The 19,455-nt window shown below is 46.7% G+C and overlaps 1 protein-coding gene across 3 annotated transcripts in view; it reads left to right on the top strand.

Moving 5' to 3' along the window:
* FRMD3 (FERM domain containing 3) overlaps window positions 1-19,455 on the top strand; it is a 301,850-nt gene that overhangs the window by 227,616 nt on the left and 54,779 nt on the right. For all 3 annotated transcript variants that reach the window (XM_045882301.2, XM_045882299.2, XM_054509194.2), the window contains exons 11-13: window positions 6,686-6,760; window positions 7,072-7,140; window positions 13,759-13,883. In XM_045882301.2, the coding sequence (XP_045738257.1) occupies window positions 6,686-6,760; window positions 7,072-7,140; window positions 13,759-13,883 (269 nt within the window). The remainder of the gene's footprint in view (window positions 1-6,685; window positions 6,761-7,071; window positions 7,141-13,758; window positions 13,884-19,455) is intronic.

Raw genomic sequence — 19,455 nt, 5'->3', positions numbered from 1 at the left:
CCGGGGAACTCATTTTGCATATTTTAGGGTATGCACCTTAGCTGGCAGCTAGTAAAGAGGTCAGTGTGATAGTCCTGTCATAAGATGGGCCAAGTAGGCATATCAGAGGAATCCTTCCCAGTCTTCTGTGGATGCTTCCGAAGACCAGGAGGGTTTAGTGGTCAGCACCTGTGGCACTGAACAGATCTTCCTTGACTTCCTTGACTTACGATGGGGTTACACCCTGATAAACCCATCCTAAGTTAAACGTACTGTAAATCGAACCATCATATATTGGGGACCTTCTGTACAGAGGTGACCGAGTCCTTGCACCCCTGCTTTGGTCAGGTCAGGCTACCCCGTCTCTCTCATGAAGACCCCTAATCCCTAATATTTATACTGATCTGAGTTTTCTTGGACCCTTTTGTTCCTTCATTGATCTGATAACCATCCCTGTTACTTACGGAGAAGGAAAGATACCACCTGTTCTGACCAGGCTGTGTGACCTCGGACAAGTCTGGCCTCAGCCTTCTCATCTACAGAACGGAGGGGACAGGGCCTTGGCCGTGGTTTGTTTGCCTCACTGTGTCCTCGTGTTCACGAGCATGGACCTTGGAGGTGAAAGGCTTGGCTTTGAGTCTTGACTCTGTCACTTCCTAGCGGTGTGGCCTGGAACAAAGCACTTGAACTCTGAGCCCCAACTTTGTTTTTCATCCGTAAAATGTAATACCTGCTTGGGGAGTGCTTAGTTGTGCCGCAGTGACCATGACTACCCCCTCCTCCACTAATGACAAAAGGTTTTTGAGCGCCTGTGGGTCGCAGAGCCCCGTCCCTTTGACTCTGAAGGGTTCTGATTCTGTTAAGCTCAGGGGTGGGTGCTGTCCCACTGGGTGCTGCGTCGTAATGGTTTCGGCTGGCAGAGCAAGGTCCTGATTTTGTTTCCTGACTTGGGAGTGGTTTGCTCCTTTTTCTACTTCACCTGCCATGGGAACAGGGAGGCCTGGTGGCCGATGCCTAGGAATTCCCTAGTGTGCTTTTAAGACATGAATGTGCAGTTGGGCGTCCACTGGCCCAGGACCACGATCAGGTTTGAAAGCCTTTGTTCTGAGATCTGCTGCCTGGGAATGGAGCCCAGTGCAGAAACTCTGATTTTCCCTCCTGCTCCAAACCCCAGGGGATCCCCGACACAGACAGTCACCATTTCAGAGTTTCCCTTATGCCATGTGGTTTCTAGGCGCCGCCACCCCCCAGAGTACAGGTTCCCTGTACTGGAAGCACATGGAGTCACTGAAGAGTTCAGTGGCTTGGGGAGTTTCCATTCAATGAGTCTGTCACACCTGCTTTATGCTATGCACTGTGCTGGGCACTGGGGACACCATAGAGGCTCAAATGATGCTCTTTGTCCCCGACTTTGGAATTGTTTGCAGGGCACAAAGGCAGTCTCTAAGAAATGTCTTACCCAGAGTCTGGTATGCGTTTTGTCAGAGGAACAGCTTTATATTCAGTAGATAAGGACGCTGAGAGCTCCCTACATGAGAGCCTCGCACACCTCAGTGAGCACGTGAATGACCCGGAGATCCTGCAAGAATGTGGAGTGTGATTCAGGAGATTGGGATGGGGCATCAGAGTCCATATTTCCTTTTTTTTTTTTTTTTTTTTAAGATTTATTTATTTGAGAGAGCGAGAGCATGTGAGCAGGGGTTGGAGTAGAGGGAGAGGGAGAACATCTCAAGCAGACTCCCTGTTGAGTGCGATGTGGGGTTCGACCGCACGACCCCAGGATCATGATCTGAGCTGAAATCAAGAGCCTGATGCTTAACTGACTGAGCCACCCAGGCACCCCCCAGAGTCCATATTTCTAATAAGATCCCTGGTGAGGCTGTGCTGCAGGCCCATGGTCCACACTTTGAGTACCAAGGTTCCAAACCAGTGGTTCTCAGCACTGACTGCACATTAGAACCACCTGGGAGAGCTTTTCAAAAAATAACAAGCTGTGGACATTATGCTAAGTAGAAAGAAGCCAGACATAAAAGACCACATATTGTATGATTCTATTTGTATGAAATGTTGAGAATAGAGAAATCTAGAGAGACAGAGAATAGATTTGTGCTTGTCTAGGATTAGGAGTGGAGGAGATGAGGGGGATAATGGGAGGTTGGTTCTTCCCGGGTGATGAAAATGTTTTCTCATTTTTAAATAAAATTTTGTAAATTAAGACCACTGAAGTGTGTAGTCTAAAGGGTGAACTTTATGGTATGTGGATTATATCTCAATAACTTTGTCATTAAAAAAAATCAGAATCTGGGATGACGGAGCTAGATATTGGTAGAAATAAATCTTTCCCAGGTGGTGCTCACATGCAGGCTAAGGTTAAATGCTTTAATCCAGTGATTCTCAAAGTAGGGTGCTTTGACCAGCGTCAGCATCTCCTGGGAACTTGCTGGAAATGAAGATTCTTGGGTTCCACCCCAGACTTACTGAAGCAGAAACTTGTGTTTTGAAATGTGCTGGGTGAATCTGATGTTCTTTGAAGTCTGAGAAGCTGCATAGCTAATGCATTATTTTAAAAATACAGGCCTGGATTTGCAGCCCAGTTGCCCCAGTTCTATCCTGTTACCATGATTCAGTGACTTAACCCCTCTGTGCCTCAGTTTCCTCACGTAAAAAGGTGGATTGCTTCCTCCTAGGAGAGAGCTGTGAGGATAAAATGAATTAATGTGTTTGAGATGCTTTGGATGGTACATGGCCCATCAGATATTCGAGAAGAGTTCGAGAAGAGTCTTCTGTAGCTTCCATGCGGGGATTTTGATGGGGAATTGGAGGTGGCAGTGGGGAGAGGGCAGGTGGGGAAGAAGGCTGGGGGGGAGAGGTTTGCTGTTCAGCTAGGTGGTGCATTTGTTGCCTGCATTGGGCAGATGTTTGCTCCAGGCTCATTGTTGGTGTGAGAGCCTGGGGAACTGAGCACTGGAGCATGTCAGCTAGTTAGAGCAAACAGGTCCTCTCACTGGCTGTCAGAGGGTCTGAAATCATTCCCCCAGAATCTCCATGACCCAGAGGCCTGGCTTTGGTGGCTCAAGAGTGAGAAGTCAGTGGAGAGGTTTTGAGAGTGATATTAGGGAGGGTGGGAAACTTATATAATGAACAGGTGCTTTCAGATAACTTGATCTCATTGAACGCTCCTCAGAACACTATGAATTAATATTGTAATACCCTCCCCCACTTAAAAAACTCATGGAGAAAGGAACGCTGGGAAAAGCTACATGACTTGACCAAGGTTGCAGGACCAAGAGCAGGTAGGAGCCTTGGGCCTCTGCTCTTCCAGGTAAAACACCACCTCTTGGGTCATTCTAGAAGAATTTGGGGACTCAGAGGTTCTCAGGGGCAAGTGGGCTGCCTTGGAATGACGTTGGGGTGTTTGATAAAAACACCAACTCCTGGATCCCCGGCAGACATGCTGGATGAAAATCTCTAGTGACGGAGCCTGGGCACTGGTGTTTTAACCCCTATTCCAGATGCTGCTGGCAAATGGCCAGGTTTGGGAACAACTGAAGGTGTGTCTTATCACCTGGCCACCTTCCTTTTCCCCTCACCATCTCCCGCCATCCTCTTGTGCTTCCCATTTCCCAGGGTTGTTCAAGCTCTCTGAATAAACTTCCCGGTGAAAAGTCCAATAAAGCTCTCAGCCCAAACACGATGGGGCATCTACCTGCACATTTGGAAGGGTGGGGAACTGGTGGTCATGCGCTCGGGAGAGTGTCTCTGAGCGAACGACATGACACGAATGTTCATCGTGGGCAATCAGCTGCCAGAAAGAAGGCAACGCTCTTTCCACTCCTCCCATCCTGAGCAGGCAGGCTCTTCACTTTCTCTGCGAAATGTGTCTTCTGAGGGTTTGGGTGGCGGCAACGCGGCCCTGAGGCCTCCCACCAAGAGGCGGCTCCAGTGTAAGAGCCAGTGGCCCCCTCTGGGGGCCTGGAGAGCAGAGCTGCGGCTCAACCAGTGGAAAGCAGAGCTGCCTCCTCTCCCCACAAGAGGCTCCCTGCACCAGCTGGGCTTGCCACACCTCTTTGGGTTTCTGGTATCTTCTATAACCTGGGCACAGAGTTGCATTTGAAAACCCCAATTAAGGCTCTTTTTCCTTTTTCATTAATCAGTGTTTTTATTGAGGTATAGTTGGTACAATATTACATTACTTTCATGGGTTAAAAACTGCAATTAAGGCTCTTTATCTTCTTAGCAGACTACTTTGCCCTAAGGATCGTTAGAACCTAGAACAGTAATAACCAACATTTTAAAGACAGAAGCTTTTTTTTTTTTTTTTTAAGATTTTATTTATTTATTTGGCAGAGAGAGCGCTCACATGCGTGTACAAGCAGGGGCAGAGGGAGAGGGAGAAGCAGGCTCCCCATGGAGCAGGGAGCAGGGAGCCCTACGCGGGGCTCGATCCCACGACCCTGGGACCATGACCCAAGCCGAAGGCAGACACTCGCCCAGGTGTCCATAAAGACAGAAGCTTCTTTAAAGGTTTCTGTGCCTCCTACCTCTGAGGCCTGGGAGCAACAGCCCTGCCAAAAGGTGGGGAGTTGATGAAGACCGCCCTTTTCTCAGGCTTCTGTAGATAACGTGTCAGGCTCACAGCTCCCTGGGTGTGTGTGGGGGGCGGGGGGGAAAGGGCAGGTACGCTGGGAGCAGGCGTGTCCTCGCTGGAGGAGGAGGGCACCGTGGGACTCCTGTCCCATGTTGGCACAGCTTGCTGGGGATTTTTATCCTCTTGACTGCATGTGATCTGTAGCCTAGCTCTGGCCAGCAGCCCGCACTGCCCGTCCCTGGGGGCAGGAGCCTCCCGGGCGTGGATCTCATATGCTCCCACCCGTCCTTAAGGGCTCCCACGCCACCTTCTCCAGGCCCTGCCTTGAAATGGAATCCCTCCACTCCCCAGGCCTGGACCCCCTCCCCTCCTGTCTCATTCTGCCTGCTCCTCATTTGTCCCCAGTGCCCTTCTCTGTTGGCTCAGGCCATTTGCAGAAGTGGAAAGGGAGAAGGGGCTTCTTTGCAAAAGAGTGTGCCTCTGGCTTTTCATGGTTCTGAGGACAAAGGCCAAAATCCTTAACTAGGACAGCTTAAGGTCAGGTCGTGCTAAATTAGGGGGAAAAATGTATGTGTGTGGGCTTGTAATTACAATAATAATAACATGGGGAAATGCACATCAGATCTTTTTAGTTCCTCCAGTGCTCAAGCTCTCCAGGCTTTATGCCTGCTGAGCCTTCCGCCCAGAACACTGCCCACCAGCTGCCCGGTTAACACCTTCCTTTCCCTGGATCTCAGACCCATGGCCCCCAGGCTGGATTGGTCTCCCCCTCCCATACTCTCATTGCATCTTTTCCTTCATGGCCCCCACCACAATTTATAGTTATTCACTTATGTGTCCGGTTTTTAGATTAATATCCATTTCCCTTCTAGACCTTACACTCCATGAATGCAGAGGCTGTGTGTCTTCCCTGAACCTGGGGTGGGAGGTGGGGGGTGGGGGGAGGGTGTGGACCAGGCTCGGCATTTGGTTAACAATTGCTTGAACAAAGGAACCAAGGCTTCCGAGATGCCTGGCGTTGGGGATAGCTGCCTGCACAGAAACTTCTAACCCCAGAGCCCTGGCTATATGCTCGTCTTCACTCAGAATTCTATACAGCATATTGTTCTGTGTGGTTTTTCTATTAAGATTTTGGGACTCTCAATATTTTAAATGGTCCTGAACTCTTGGAGGCCATTCTTTCGAACCTGGGTTTAGTTGCACGAGGCTTAAAGTGATTGCCGAGAGACATCCTCAGCTGTCACAGCAATTTAGTGCCCTGTGTGTGGCCTGCACAGAGCCCACATTTTCGTTGTTTTCCAGAGTGCTGTGGTTTTGTTCGTGGTTATAGGTGTGCTTAGAGCTGCTGAATCAGTGTTTGGCCGGGCTTCTTGTTCCGCGTGTGTCTTAGTCAGCTCCCAGCCCGGGTTCCTTTAAAGGGCACTGGGTCATGGTGACCTCGCTGGAGAGTACTCAAGCCAGTGACCATGTCCCTGGTGACATGAGCCCCGTGGTCTCTTTCGGGCAGTACACAGTAGGTGGCTTCTTTGTGACCCGGTGAGTGACCTGTGTCACCGGGAAGCTGTCTTCTGCAGTGTTGTTTCAGGCACAGGTGCGAAAGTGTGTCGTCGTCCCGTCCCCCCCCCCCCACCCCCCCCCCCCCGTGACCTGGAACTTGACACCATGTGACACAATCCATCTTCTCTGTATCTTTCAAGTGGAAATTGGGAAAGAATCCTTTTGATCATCACTGTTGCCTGCAGGTCATCATCCCGTAATGGATTCTGAAACGAAATGTGTGGGCCGTCACCAGCATTTAGAAAGAACAGAAAGGGGCGCCTGGCTGGCTCAGTTGGTAGAGCACGTGACTCTTGAGCTCAAGGTCTTGAGTTTAAGCCCCACGCTGTGCATGGAGCCCACTTTAAAAAAAAGAAAGAAAGAAAAGAGATAGCAGGTTGTAATACACATAGCGAAAGTAACTATTTTTTGGTGAAAGTTCTTCAGGTGTGTGTGCACGCATGCAATCCTCCAATAGCATATATTTCTTATAGTCAAAAATATCCAGTCCTCACGCTTTATAGCATGTCTCACTTGGACTTGACAATCTAACTACCACCTCTGTTTTGCTGCTTCTTCAAGGTATGCGAAATCCAGTCAGATCAAGACCGTGTCGAGCAGCAAGATATTTTTTAAAGGAAGTAGATTTCGATATAGGTGGGTACCTGTGGTTCCATTTTGATGGTGGGTTAGGGTGGGGGCACTCATTTACTTTTTGAATATCCTGCTTATAAATCAGTGCGCTTTGGCTTGTACGCCTGTTTTGGTCCTCCCTTTCCAGTCCGCTCACGTCTGACCCTCATGGGCCCCCCTCAGATTCCATAGTAACTTCTCGGATGGAGGAAGAGAAGGCGTGGATTTCTAGAGTGGATCAGACCACTGTGAAGTTAAAAAAAACAATACACGAGCACACCCCTCCCCTTCTGTTGTGAGTGTGTGTGCACAGATGTTGTGTTTCTCTTTTGCAGTGGTAAAGTTGCCAAAGAGGTGGTAGAGGCTAGCTCCAAAATCCAGCGGGAGCCTCCGGAAGTGCACAGGTAAGGGGGTGGTCTGTGGGGCTCTGGGAGGCTTCAGGCATGGACAGAAGGTTTTCAGGCTTGCTCTGCCACATTCTCTGTAACAGGAGCGGGTGTAAGGGCACCACATGCCTGTCCTTCTGTCAGCGTGGGCACATCTGTCTCCAGGCACGGCGCTTTCGCTGTTCTGGAAGCTTCCCAGGGACAGACTTGACAGGGCCGTGGCGTGAGTGCGGCCTGACTGCATTTTGAGTTGCTTGCTCTGTGGGGAGTCATTGGCTTGATTGGGCCCGGAGTGTCACATGCACAGTGTGTGTGAGGCACGGCGGTGTCATCTCTTGGCCGAGTCTGTCGTCTGCCTTCTTAGAACTGCTCTCTGTTCATCAGATGTGGCTGGTACCCATTGGCCTGACTTCTGTTAGACTGTTTCACAGGAGGAAGGCAGGCGGTGCTCATCTCTCTCGGGGCTCCTCACTCCCAAAGGTCACTCAGAGGAATGAGGAACTTAGTCATTAGTGGTTCGAGAGTACGCATCTTCATAATGTGGCAGCATATGCCGTTCTGAGAATGAGATATTCTCTTGGTCACGTTGGACTTTCTATCACCATGAGACACACAGATCATTGCACACCCTAAACCTCAAACATGCTAACTATCTAAAGCTGAACATTGTCATGACGTTCTCCTTTTTGAAGGCAAGGTCATCCTAAGTTATGTTTTTTTAGGAGGTTCTCACACACTGGTTGGCACCTGTTCCTTCCCCTTCTGTGGACTTGGAGGAATCTCCCTTATGCTCATATTTGCCCAGTCTCCTCTGTTTCCAGCATGACCCCGTGAGCTGGGTGCCTCTTACCTTATTCCCTGGGTTGTTGGGTCTCTTGAAAGAGTGGCTGAGCCAGCCTGGCCCAGCATCCAGACAGCACTTCTCTCCCACACAGGGGAGCAAGACTATAGTTGGCACAGGATCCCATGCAGATGTGTACAGAGAACAATTCTTTCCTGGTTTGGGTGACCCAGTGAGAAGCTGTCACGTGCACGTCTGCAGACGTGGTCTTTCCTGCTTCTCGAAGCAGGAGAAAGCTGTAGGCCTAGGGAAGCTGGAGCACTGTGGCAGAACCGTGAAAGTCTTATAACCTACCTCTTGATAACACTAGTCTTTTATTTGTATGTACTTATTTTTAAAATAGTCTTTACAGTCCCTCTTCTACCACAAATTGTGGTTACTCGGTGTGGCAGAAATGAAAAGAGGAAATGATAAAATGTATCATTTGAACTTTCCTAGACTCTGGGCCAGAAATGACCTTAAGGATCACCTAATTTGATGCTTCTATTTTATAGACAAGGGAACGTGGGTCTCAGAGAAGTTAAAAGATTTATCTGAAGTCATAATTTTTTTTTCTTGTGGCAGACCTAAGCCTGTGTTCTTTTCTTTGTAGCCTTTGCCACCCAGAAACCCTCTGGCATTCTCTTAGAGCTGGGAGGCAGAACCACCCCAAGGGATCTGCTTGGGTTTTAGTCTTCTAACATGAAGTGTGAGTGTTTGATCTTAAAAAAAAAAAAAAAGAAAGAAATACTTGATGCTGGGGAGTTCTCTTGACAGCACAAACACAAAGAAGGAAACTTTTTAACAAAATGCTTTCAGAGACTTATATTCCCAATACGTAAGACTTTCCAAGAATCCCATAGTTATCATATATAGATGGTTAGATCAGAAATAATTGGAAAAAGCATTTCTTTTTTCAATTGAGGTTTGCTTAATTTATGGGAATCAAGGATTCCTAGATCAGGGCTTCCCAAACTTTAACTTGGACAGGGATCACCTACGGATCTTGTTAAAATCAGATTCTGATTCATGAATCTGGCATTTCTAATGAGCTCCTAGGTGGTGGCCATGTGGCGGGTTCATGGACCACACTTTGAGTAGCCAGGCTGTGGGAGTGAGGGGAGCAGAGTGGCCATAGTGAGAATCTTTTCCCGAATGGACCGAACCACCAGAGGGGATGGGAAATGAGGCTTCAGTCCATTTATAGTTTCCTTTTTCTGGAACCTTCTAAAATCCCCCAGGGATGTAACTGCACACAAGGACCTATAGACCCTTGAGACACTGGTTCACATGCTATTTCTTCCCCTTCCACTGACCTTTTTTATGTGTATATGAAAGCCTATTGAGTCCACATGCTCAGGACACCTCTCTGGTCCTCAGCTTTTTGGCAGTATCTCTCAAATCTCTGACAATATAAGGAAGATTTGTTTAAAGTAATGATGCAAAGCAAGCTGTGGGAGGAAAAGGCTTGTGTCTGTTTAGTCATCTGCGTATCACTCAACACCTAACCCAGCACTTAGCACATAGTAGAGGTCAGTACATAGTTGTTGAATGAACCTATGAACCAGGGGTGTGGGGTGACAGCCGCAGGCCTGCAATTTTCTGAGACCTGAGATCTGTCCAAGGTGCTGCCCTGGGGACCTTGACCTCCCAGGAGGCAAGAGTGCTTCCAGAGCCATGGAGACGTACCCCTTGCAGTCGCAAATTCTCATTTCTTTCCAGTGGGCACTTGCATGGTAGGACATTTTTTCTCTTAGGCAATTATTTTTTAATTATTTTGGCTTCTTTGATGTGGCTGTCAAAAGTGAGAATATAGTAATGAACTCTCCCTCTGGCTGTGTTTAGAGATGAGCACTCTAAGGCTTCACTTAGTTGTCTTTCCTCACACTTGAGAGTGTACTCTTCAAAGAATGGCAAGTTCATGGACTACTGCTTTTGCTGAGGTGTGTGTGTTTAGAAAGAGACAACACAGACAGATTGAGGACACTGTCTTGGGATTTTTCTTTTTTTTCAAAAAGAGAAAAAGCTAACTCTCATGATAGCTCACTGATCTTTACTGATGACAAGATCCCCAAGCAAATCCCTCCTGGCCTGGGAATCGCCCACCCATGCCAGGGGCCCAGCGAAGCAAAAGGCTGCAGCTTGGTGAGCCTAGGGCTGGCTGTGTGAGCCACCTGGGCTCAGCAGCCACCACCGGGGGACACCCAGAGGCAGCATTTGGACCTAAAACGAGCACCAATTGAGGGGCCATGAACTTGGTTGTGTTGCTTACAAGCTGTGTGGTCTTGGGCAAGTCTCTTAACTTCTCTGATCATCAGTTTACTCATCTATAAAATGAGATTCAGAATATTACTTTGCCCAACTTCTAGACTTTGTTATGGGCATAAAAATAAAGTGCTTTAAAAATTAGAAAGTGCCATGCAAATGTGAGGTGATGATATTCTTCCTGTCTCTCATCCAAAAATGGGAAGCTAGAATTTAACAGATCTGTCCTCATTAAAGCTTCTTCAGATGGAGTTTTGATGACAGGCCAACAGCACTTGCTTCACTGCAAGGACTGGTGCAGAATTCCACGAGCCTTGTGTTAGTTGCTCTATATTATGCCATCAGTTTTTGAAGCCAATCTTAGAATGTCCTTGCAGTTTCCAAAGAAAACCTTTTTACCTCAGTAGAATTCCCAGTGACTGTTTCATTGGGAAACTGCTCTGTGCTGAGTACAAAACGGGTCAGGCATTTTGCAGAATCCGTTGATGGGTGGATTCTGAGAATGGGAAACATGGCACAGACCCTTGCCTGGCTTGGGGAGACTCCAGCCAGAGAAGCTGTTACATCAGGAGCTCAGGTGGAAGGGCAGGGTGGGAGCTGTCTGGGATGTTGGCACGTCTTCTAGAAGACCACCTGACACGGTGGACCCTCATTTAGCCAGAGAGCAGGACATTAGCAGTAGTGAACAGAGTCCCCCCTGAGACCCTATAGGATAAATCATGCAGAAAGTGCAGGAAGGCAGTGGAGAGCAGAGCAGGAGCACTGGTTGAGAATCATATGATCTGAGTCTGCTTCTCTTAAGTATCTTTAGTCAAGTTCTGTAACTTCACTGAGTCTCAGTGTCCTCATCTGTGAATATGGTATTTTTCTTGCCTGTCTCACAGGTACACTGAGAAAAACAAACATGGTCAAGTATATAAACCCGTAAACTAAAAAAGGAGCCATCAAATTCTGGCATATTTATTAGTAGTGTAACTGTGCTGGTGGGCTCTTGCTTTTAATAAAGCTGGGATCAGCTGGCACCTTTAAAAAGGTTGCAAACAGAGAGGTATGAAAAGGTAACCTGTAGTCTACAGGGGTTGGTACAGAGAGGGTGGGAGACATGCATTTTGATTCTAGTTTTGATTAATCTTACCCCTCTAGCTGTCCCAGTACCCAGCATCAAGCTCTCGAGCCCCAGATTCTTTGTGCTCCAGGGAAACTCTAGCTGTATCCACCCTTGGGTTTATCTGAGTCTTGTACTTATCGGGAGGCTGTGTTCCCCTCTTAATCATAGAACTGGAGAGTTTCAGGGTTGTAATCGACTGTGTGGTTCATCTGGCCTAACTCTAAGCAGACCCTAAACCCACTTGACCCTAGCCATAGGCCTCTGCTACAGTGTGGCAGCAGGAGCCTGTGGGCATGGGCGCTGAGTCAGCATCCTCCTGACCAGCCAGTGCCCAGCAGGCTCACACCTGTGAGGTCACGCTTGGTGAGCTCAGCCTGTCCCAGCACCGGGCAATTGGCCAGACGTTGTAGTGTTGGCGGTGAAGGCGGGCAGGTGGTAGGATGCTTTATAACTCCAAGTGAGGAGTGTTGGGAGGGGGGGCTGCTGTGGAGCAAAAGATCCTCCATAAAGGCTCATTACAGGCCCTCCTTGATGATATGCAGTCATTTTTGGGGGACAGAACTGCTGCCAGTCAGGGGGCATGGGTGGCTAGAGGTGGGGCAGAGAGATTCAGTTGGTACAACAGTGGAAAATGGGCTTTTCTGAGGTCAGAAAGCTCCATGGTCCACACAGATATGGCGACATGTGCTTTGCAGAGCTAGAATCACAGTCATGAAGGCCGCAGGGACAGAGGAAATCCCATGAAAACTCAAAAAATGAAGACTCTTCCTTCCCTCCCTCCCTCCCTCCCTCCCTTCCTCCCTTCCTCCCTTCCTTCCTTCCTTCCATCTGCAAGGAAACACTGTCTCCACTGCTTTCCTTGTCAACTCCACCATGCTTGCCAGGATGTACCACAGGCATCACCTCCCCTGAGAGGTCCTTCCTGGCTCTCCCTTCCCCCCACAGCAGGGTCGGGTGCCCCTCCTTAGAGTTCTCAGGGACCCTTGGCCATCAGTCTCCTCCATGGGATTTGTACTTTTCCAACTGTGGTTGTAGCACATTAATGAGTCATGAAATGAAAATAGACCAGCACTTCAAACAAAATGAAATAGAATGGGGAAAAAGAAAGTGAATCACACATAACAAGAGTTACTCTTGTTGCATGAAACATTTGCTTTACTTTTGTGCCTCCCCATATGTGTACAGAGAAATATCATAAAATGCATTTCTTAATGTGGGTCTCTGTCAAAAAAGTCTGAAAATCATAGTTCTAGAGAGTGAGTTACTTCATGCAAGGACCATGGTTCACTGGAACAAGGCAGACCATCCAATGCATATGTATCAGCTGCAAATAAATGTGCTGTCGCCATGCCAAACAGAAATGCCCAGGCTATAAGACAACTCTGTAACCAACCTGGGGAACACCCATGTCAATCTGAAATGGCAACTTATGTCAAGCCAGGATTGCATTCCATTTACTTCAATTTCAAATGTGAGCAGCCCTTACCCAGGGAGGTGCTGTAAGGCACACCAGAATGGGTAGATCAGTCTCTGCCCTTAAAGTGCTTGTCAAGGTGGGGCTGATTAGTACACCAGTAAAGACAGAGAGACAGGTGTCAAATGCCATGAGGTGTGAAAGAAGGGAGCGTAGTGTGAGGGGAGAGCGAGAGAATGAATGAAAATGTGTCATGGGGTCATCCAAGGGGGCATCAAAGGGTTAGGAGACATTTGACACCATCTTTGAAGGGTGGGTTGGTTTGGGTTTTGACAGGAAACATGAGGGGAAGGGTGCTGAAACACCCACTAGAGGTGCCTCACCTCCATGTCTTTCAGGGCAGACAGCTGGTCTCCCTGCAGCAGGGAGTGTAGATGGGCTTCTCGCTATCAGCCAATAGTCTTGATGAGATGCTTGTACATTTTCCTTGCCATCTGCTGCCCTTCGCAGCCAATGACACGTGTTTGCTGCCTTCAGAAGCAGAGCTTCTGTGGCTGGCTGGTGAGAGGGGTGTGAATTTGAATGGGAGTATTAAACATAGATATTAAATATTGGACATCCAGCAACAGCAAGGTAGCTCAAAGCTGTCTGACCAGGTTAAGTTTTCATTTTTTGTGTTTTTTTGGTGCTTGTTAAATTACTTTGAGCCATTCCCTTCATTCACTTTTCTGCGTATCTAGTTCAGTGACCCCTGTGTCCCGTGTCTGCATTGTCGCCTACTTTGCCTCAGTCTGGTGACATATGGGGAAATAGGTTTTCGTTCACTGTGTTGCATTAAGACACATGGATGTTTTGTCAGAACCTTAAGGATCAGGGGGGCTGTATATCTTAAGTGTTATGTTCCCTTTACCACTGGCCTCATGCACTGTGGAAGTCTAGAGACAGTTCCCAACTTGGGTAGCCAACCGAGATAGAGGAGCTGGCGTTTGCAATGAAAACCAATTCCCTCTGGTTTGTGTCTGTTTTCAGAGCCAACATGACTCAAAGCCGCAGTTCCTACTCCTTGAACAAACAGCTCATCATTAACATGGAACCCCTGCAGCCCCTGCTGCCTTCCCCCAGTGAGCAAGAAGAGGAACTTCCGTTGGGTGAGGGTAAGTACCCTTCCTTCCAGAAGATGGCATTGCAGGCTTACCCTTAAAGGACGAGTAAGGCGCCAGTCCTGGGTACCTTGGTAATGGTTGGGGTGGGGGATGAGAATGAGTCATAAGCTGTTTCTTTCTTTCTTTTTTTTTTTTTTTAAAGATTTTATTTATTTATTTGAGAGAGCGAGAATGAGAGAGAGAGAGAGCACATGAGAGGGGGAAGGGTCAGAGGGAGAAGCAGACTCTCTGCTGAGCAGGGAGTCTGATGCGGGACTCGATCCCGGGACTCCAGGATCATGACCTGAGCTGAAGGTAGTCGCTTAACCGACTGAGCCACCCAGACACCCAGTCATAAGCTGTTTCTAGTAAATAAGCTGTTTGTGGCTGGAAGACTGCATTATTTTGAGAGTTCTATCAGTTTCTCCTAGAGAAAGTCCATGGATACAAAGTAGTCCTAGTGTTAAAGCAGTAATGCTGTTAGACCCTGCCCCCACCCCCCAGTGTCCAGCATGGTAGCCACCCACAAAGTATGGCTATTTAAAACTAAGTTTAAATTCATTAAAGTTAAAAATTCAGTTCTAGCCACGTTAGCTGCATTTCCAATGAGTAATAGCCACACGTGGCTAATGGCTACCATCATGGAAAGTTCAGACCAGGAACATTTCCATCACTGTAGAAAGTTTTACTGAATGGTAAGTTTTTATTATAATTAAATTAGTGGTTGTAAAGAATTCTCCAGTATAAAGTGTCTTTAACTGGTCATTCTGTTCTGCCTCAATATTTCTTCATAGTTATATTCCCTTTTCCATAGGCCTTTCTCTGATAGTTTTGATACAAGCTAAAATACATATAGTCCACCTCAACCCAAAAGTTGTTACATTTTTAAGGACTGTACTGTATGTGCATCTAGGCTTTTTTTGCTTTTAAGGATTTTACTTACTTCGGGGAGGAATCTCTCCACACTGCTTGCTGGAGACATTTCATGAGGCAAATCTCACACATGAATTATCAAGGTATATTTTAAAATGCACTCAAAATAAAGTTATTGGAACCCTGAACACAAACATAACATGCTTTTCCTTTGGTGACTTTGGTGTCATCATTTAAAATTTGGATACGGGGCAGTTGCAAGAGGGCAGGTCTCTCTGTCCCCAGAAGATCTCCTTCGCCTGCAGCCTCAGTTCATGAATCCCATCCATAGGGGAAAACTCTAGAGCCTGTAATGAGCATATGGCTTGGGATGCAAATATCCTTGGGAGAAGTAGCAGCTCACCTCACACTGAAGTGTAAATAATTTTAGTAAATCTTTTCCTGGAAGGAAGTTTAATGGTTAGGAGGAGAACTGGACAGCTTAGATGCCCCAGATTCCGTGGGTAGGAGGAAAGCATTGCAAAAGAGGAAGGGTGGGGCCTTGGGAGACATCCGTATCCCAAGCTGAGCCACAAGATGATGACAATGAGAATGGTCTTGGTATACTCGTGGCCTGTATTCTTGGTCTTAGCAACCAACTCTGTAAATTCCATGCTAAGTTAGTTTTCTTAGCCCAAGGGTCTCTGGGTCCATGTTGCTTGTCTGCATTTTCCAGCACCCTCTCTGATTTTGTATGTTTTTCAACTGTAATAAAAGTAGCTTTCATTTCTGATCCCCAGTGATTTTTCTGGACTTCCTCTTGTAGAGAAGGAAAAACTCTTCCCCTTCAAGGTCTTTCAGCTGGACCCACATTTATGACAAATTAACAGGAGAAAAAACCCTCAAGTTTTATTATGGGCACATGGAGGCCCAAAGTGAAATTGAGACCTAAAGAAATTATTAAAGCAGGCAATTTGTATACATTTTAGACAAAGAGACAATAAATTGGGGAGGAATTGACAGGATAAACAAAACAGGTGTTTGGGAGCTTTAATTGTTAGGGAATTCTAAGCAGACTTTAGGCTAAGGTCTAGTAGATTAGAAAAAAAATAACACGGTTTGCTTCTACAGTTTTCTCAGCTTTGAAGTCCCTATCTCTGGTGACAAGGATGTCTTTTTTTTTTTATGATTTTATTTATTTGTCAGAGAGAGAGAGAGAGCACAAGCAGAGGGAGGGAGAAGCAGGCTCCCCGCTGAGCAAGGAGCCCGATGTGGGGCTCAATCCCAGAACCCTGGGACGATGACCTGAGCTGAAGGCAGATGCTTAACTGACTGAGCCACCCAAGCATCCCAACAAGGATATCTTTTTACTTTTAATTACAGGGAGAGTGTTTTTCATAAGGGAGATTTGTTTCCTGCTGTCAGAGGGACAGTGGAGGGTCTGAGTAGCTTTAATTCAGAATAATAAATATGCACCCTGATACATTTTGGGTGGCTTGCCCTTGACGCCTACATGCTCCTATACCTGGAATATTTGGTTTAATACAAATCCCTTTCTCTGGAGGTCCTGATTCTCCCAAGTTTGAATGGAGAAGAGGAAGGGAAAAGGAACAACCCAAGCCTGGAGTTGTGACTGTGTCTTGTCTGCAAAGATGGAAACCTAGATGGGAACAAAAATTCCATGGGGAATATGGAAGTTAGGCCACTCTGGCCCTATGAGTCACCCCCCAGGATATAACAGGGAACTGGGCAAGCTTTTCCCTGGACCCTTTACCCTATTCAATTAAAAGCCATTTTGCTCCATTTTCTATAATGAGGCTCCACTGCTAAATCCTAAGCTTGGCTTTAACACGAACGCTGTGGACAAGAGACACATCCGTTATAATTAACTGCAATAAAAATAAAAATTTTCAGGATATGTGATAAGAATCCATAAGCCACCTTTTCAATTTTTCTGGTTACTTTAAAGAAGAATATTAAATTCTTTCACCAGCTATAAAGTCAAACTCTGATAGGTTACTCTCTTAAACGTCCAAAATGGCTCTAAAAATGTCTAATAAAACTTTTTTTTATTAGGCAGTCCCCTTGTGGGACATCTTGTGGGTTTTGAAGCTCAGGCAAATCCTATCAATCTCCAGGATATAGAATCAACTTAAAAGGAAAAGAAGTAAAAACGACAGTATTGTTAGGTGTCCAGTAGATGGAATGACCTTCTCAGTCTAGAGAAAGAGCAAAATCATTTTAAGTCCCATTAAATTCAGAGTTATGATTCCCACAGTGAACCTAGCTCTGTGTTCTTTTTTTTTTTTTTTTATGTTATGTTAGTCACCATACAGTACATCATTAGTTTTTGATGTAATGTTCCATGATTCAGTGTTTGCGTATAACACCCAGTGCTCCATGCAATCCGTGCCTTCCTTAATACCCATCACCGGGCTAACCCATCCTCCCCTCTAAAACCCCAGTTTGTTTCTTGGAGTCCATAGTCTCTCATGGTTCGTCTCCCTCTCCGATTCCCACCCCCCTTCATTTTTTCCTTCCTTCTCCTAATGTCCTCCATGCTACTCCTTACGTTCCACAAATAAGTGAAACCATATGATAACTGACTTTCTCTGCTTGACTTATTTCACCTAGCATAATCTCCTCCAGTGTTCTTGATACCATCATATCTCTGTTACTATTTTAGAGTCTGATTCTGCTCCGAATGTCTTGTCTTTGAGTATCAGGCAATGGGATTTAGACAATCCATAGGGATAAATACTTATTTTATAGATTTGTATTTCTCTGGTATGTAAAGAAAAGAGAGGCAGAGACCACAGCTTTAAACAAAGATGTCTCCACCTTTGTGGGTGAACTGCCTTTCTTGGCACATACAGTGTGATGAATTTAGTTTCATCTTTGTATTTTGATATTTTAGTGTTTTTATGCCTGAGCCAGAGCCAAATTGAAAGAAGCTAGGAATTCATTCATTCCTTAATGCAACATCTGTGACAAATACAACTGATACAACTGGTAGACCACACTTAGTGTGTGCAGGTTGATGTGGCCTATATAGATGTAGACACTGTCTTCCTGAAGGCTCACAGCCTGTTGGGGAGACAGCAGTGAAATCACAGGGGTGATGAGTAGGTTCTGGCCCTGCCAATTGAAAGTGTGCTCACTTTTCTGTGTCCCTCATGAGATAGCAGTGCTTCAAGCTACCTGGAGAGTGTCTTGTTCCCCTTTAGTCTGATTAGAGTGTCTGATGAAAAATTGGGAGGCCAAAGAATGGTTGGGTGGGACTGATAGGCAGAGGGAGTTGTGAGTGGTCTGGTCTACCTGCATTGGTTGCTGGTTTAGCTTTGGGGAAGAAAAAGGTCAGGGGGAAAAAGTGAAAGGCAAGGCAAAGTTAAGAAAGGACCAGATCATGATGGGTCTCCATGACTTGCCTGGAGAGGTTAGACTTTAACCTGAAGGCACTTGGGAGGCACTGGAGGATTTCCATGCCTGATTGGAATTGTGTTTTATATCATTTGTGGTGTAGAGAGGGCAGAATCGAGGCAGGTGTGGCTGGTGCAGAGTTTTTCCACATCAGCACCATTGACATTTTAAGCTGGATAATTTTTTGTTGGGGACTGTCCTGAGCATTGTATGATGTTTAGCAGCATCCTTGGCTTTTACCCAGTAGATGCCAGTAGTACCCCACCTATCCTGATAAACAAAAATGTCTCCAGGTATTGTCAGATGTCCCCTGGGGAACAAAATTGCTCCCTGATTGAGAAGCTCTGGGTTGGAGGCACAGAGATCACACAGGAGCCATTGCATAAGCCCAGGAAATAGAAAAAACAAGGGCTGAATGAGGCAGAGGGAGTGGGGCCAGGGAAGAGACAGTGCCTCCAAGCTAGTAAAACGGTAGAGTTGTTGAGATGGGGTCACTGCTTACCCAGTAGGTAAGCAGCCCGTGGACTCCTGTCCAGGTTCTGTCCTTGTCTCTGAGAATGAAAAGAGTTCAGCCTCTTTAAAGATGAGACTGTTGAGGCACAGGAAGGCTTAAGTGACACGTCAGTATCACACAGGGAGTCAATGGCAAAAATGATTTCATTTAGATACTGGAGCCATTGAGAGAGTTCCATACTGTGCATTGCCTTGCTGAGCTTCAGACATGGAGTGGAGGACACCTGGACCTCACTATTCCCCAACCCTGTATAGTGGCTTAGATTCTTATTTTGGAGAGTTACCAAATCACACATTTTGGAACTGGTCCATGAACAGGTCAAGGTTGGCAGCCTGAGTTAAAAGAGTTGTCTGGTTAGGAATTTTTTTTTAGAATCAGGTTGGGAGAAGAAAGAAGGTCCTAACTCTGATCCTTGGAGGCACAGTCTCTGTGAGGTCCTGGGAAGATCCTGGGACCTTGTCTCACTCGGGTGCCATGGTGGCAGTATCTGTGCTGCCATCATGACTCTCTGGGGTTATTACCACTCATTTGTCTGACAAGCTCTTTTTATTCTTCCTAGAGCTTCATGCTTCTCAAAGACAGCTGTGGAGAGCGTTATTGCCCAGATTAGCCCAGTGGCGCTCTGGGAGAATGTGTGACCCCATTCAAATTCATATGACAGGACAGCTGGAGGATTAGCTCTGAAGTTCGCAGCGTCTGGGTAAAGAAAAAACAACATCAGCTCCTAGGCACTGCTAGGCAACAGGAAAGTTTTCAGTATTACCCCAGAGTTGCTCAGTTACAGGATCCATGTAGATT

The sequence above is a fragment of the Mirounga angustirostris genome, unplaced genomic scaffold (assembly GCF_029215605.1).
Source record: "Mirounga angustirostris isolate CCGP_5_RB_7025 unplaced genomic scaffold, mMirAng1.0.hap1 SCAF_15, whole genome shotgun sequence".
In the NCBI taxonomy this organism is placed as follows: domain Eukaryota; kingdom Metazoa; phylum Chordata; class Mammalia; order Carnivora; family Phocidae; genus Mirounga; species Mirounga angustirostris.
This window is presented reverse-complemented; position numbering and strand designations above follow the sequence as displayed.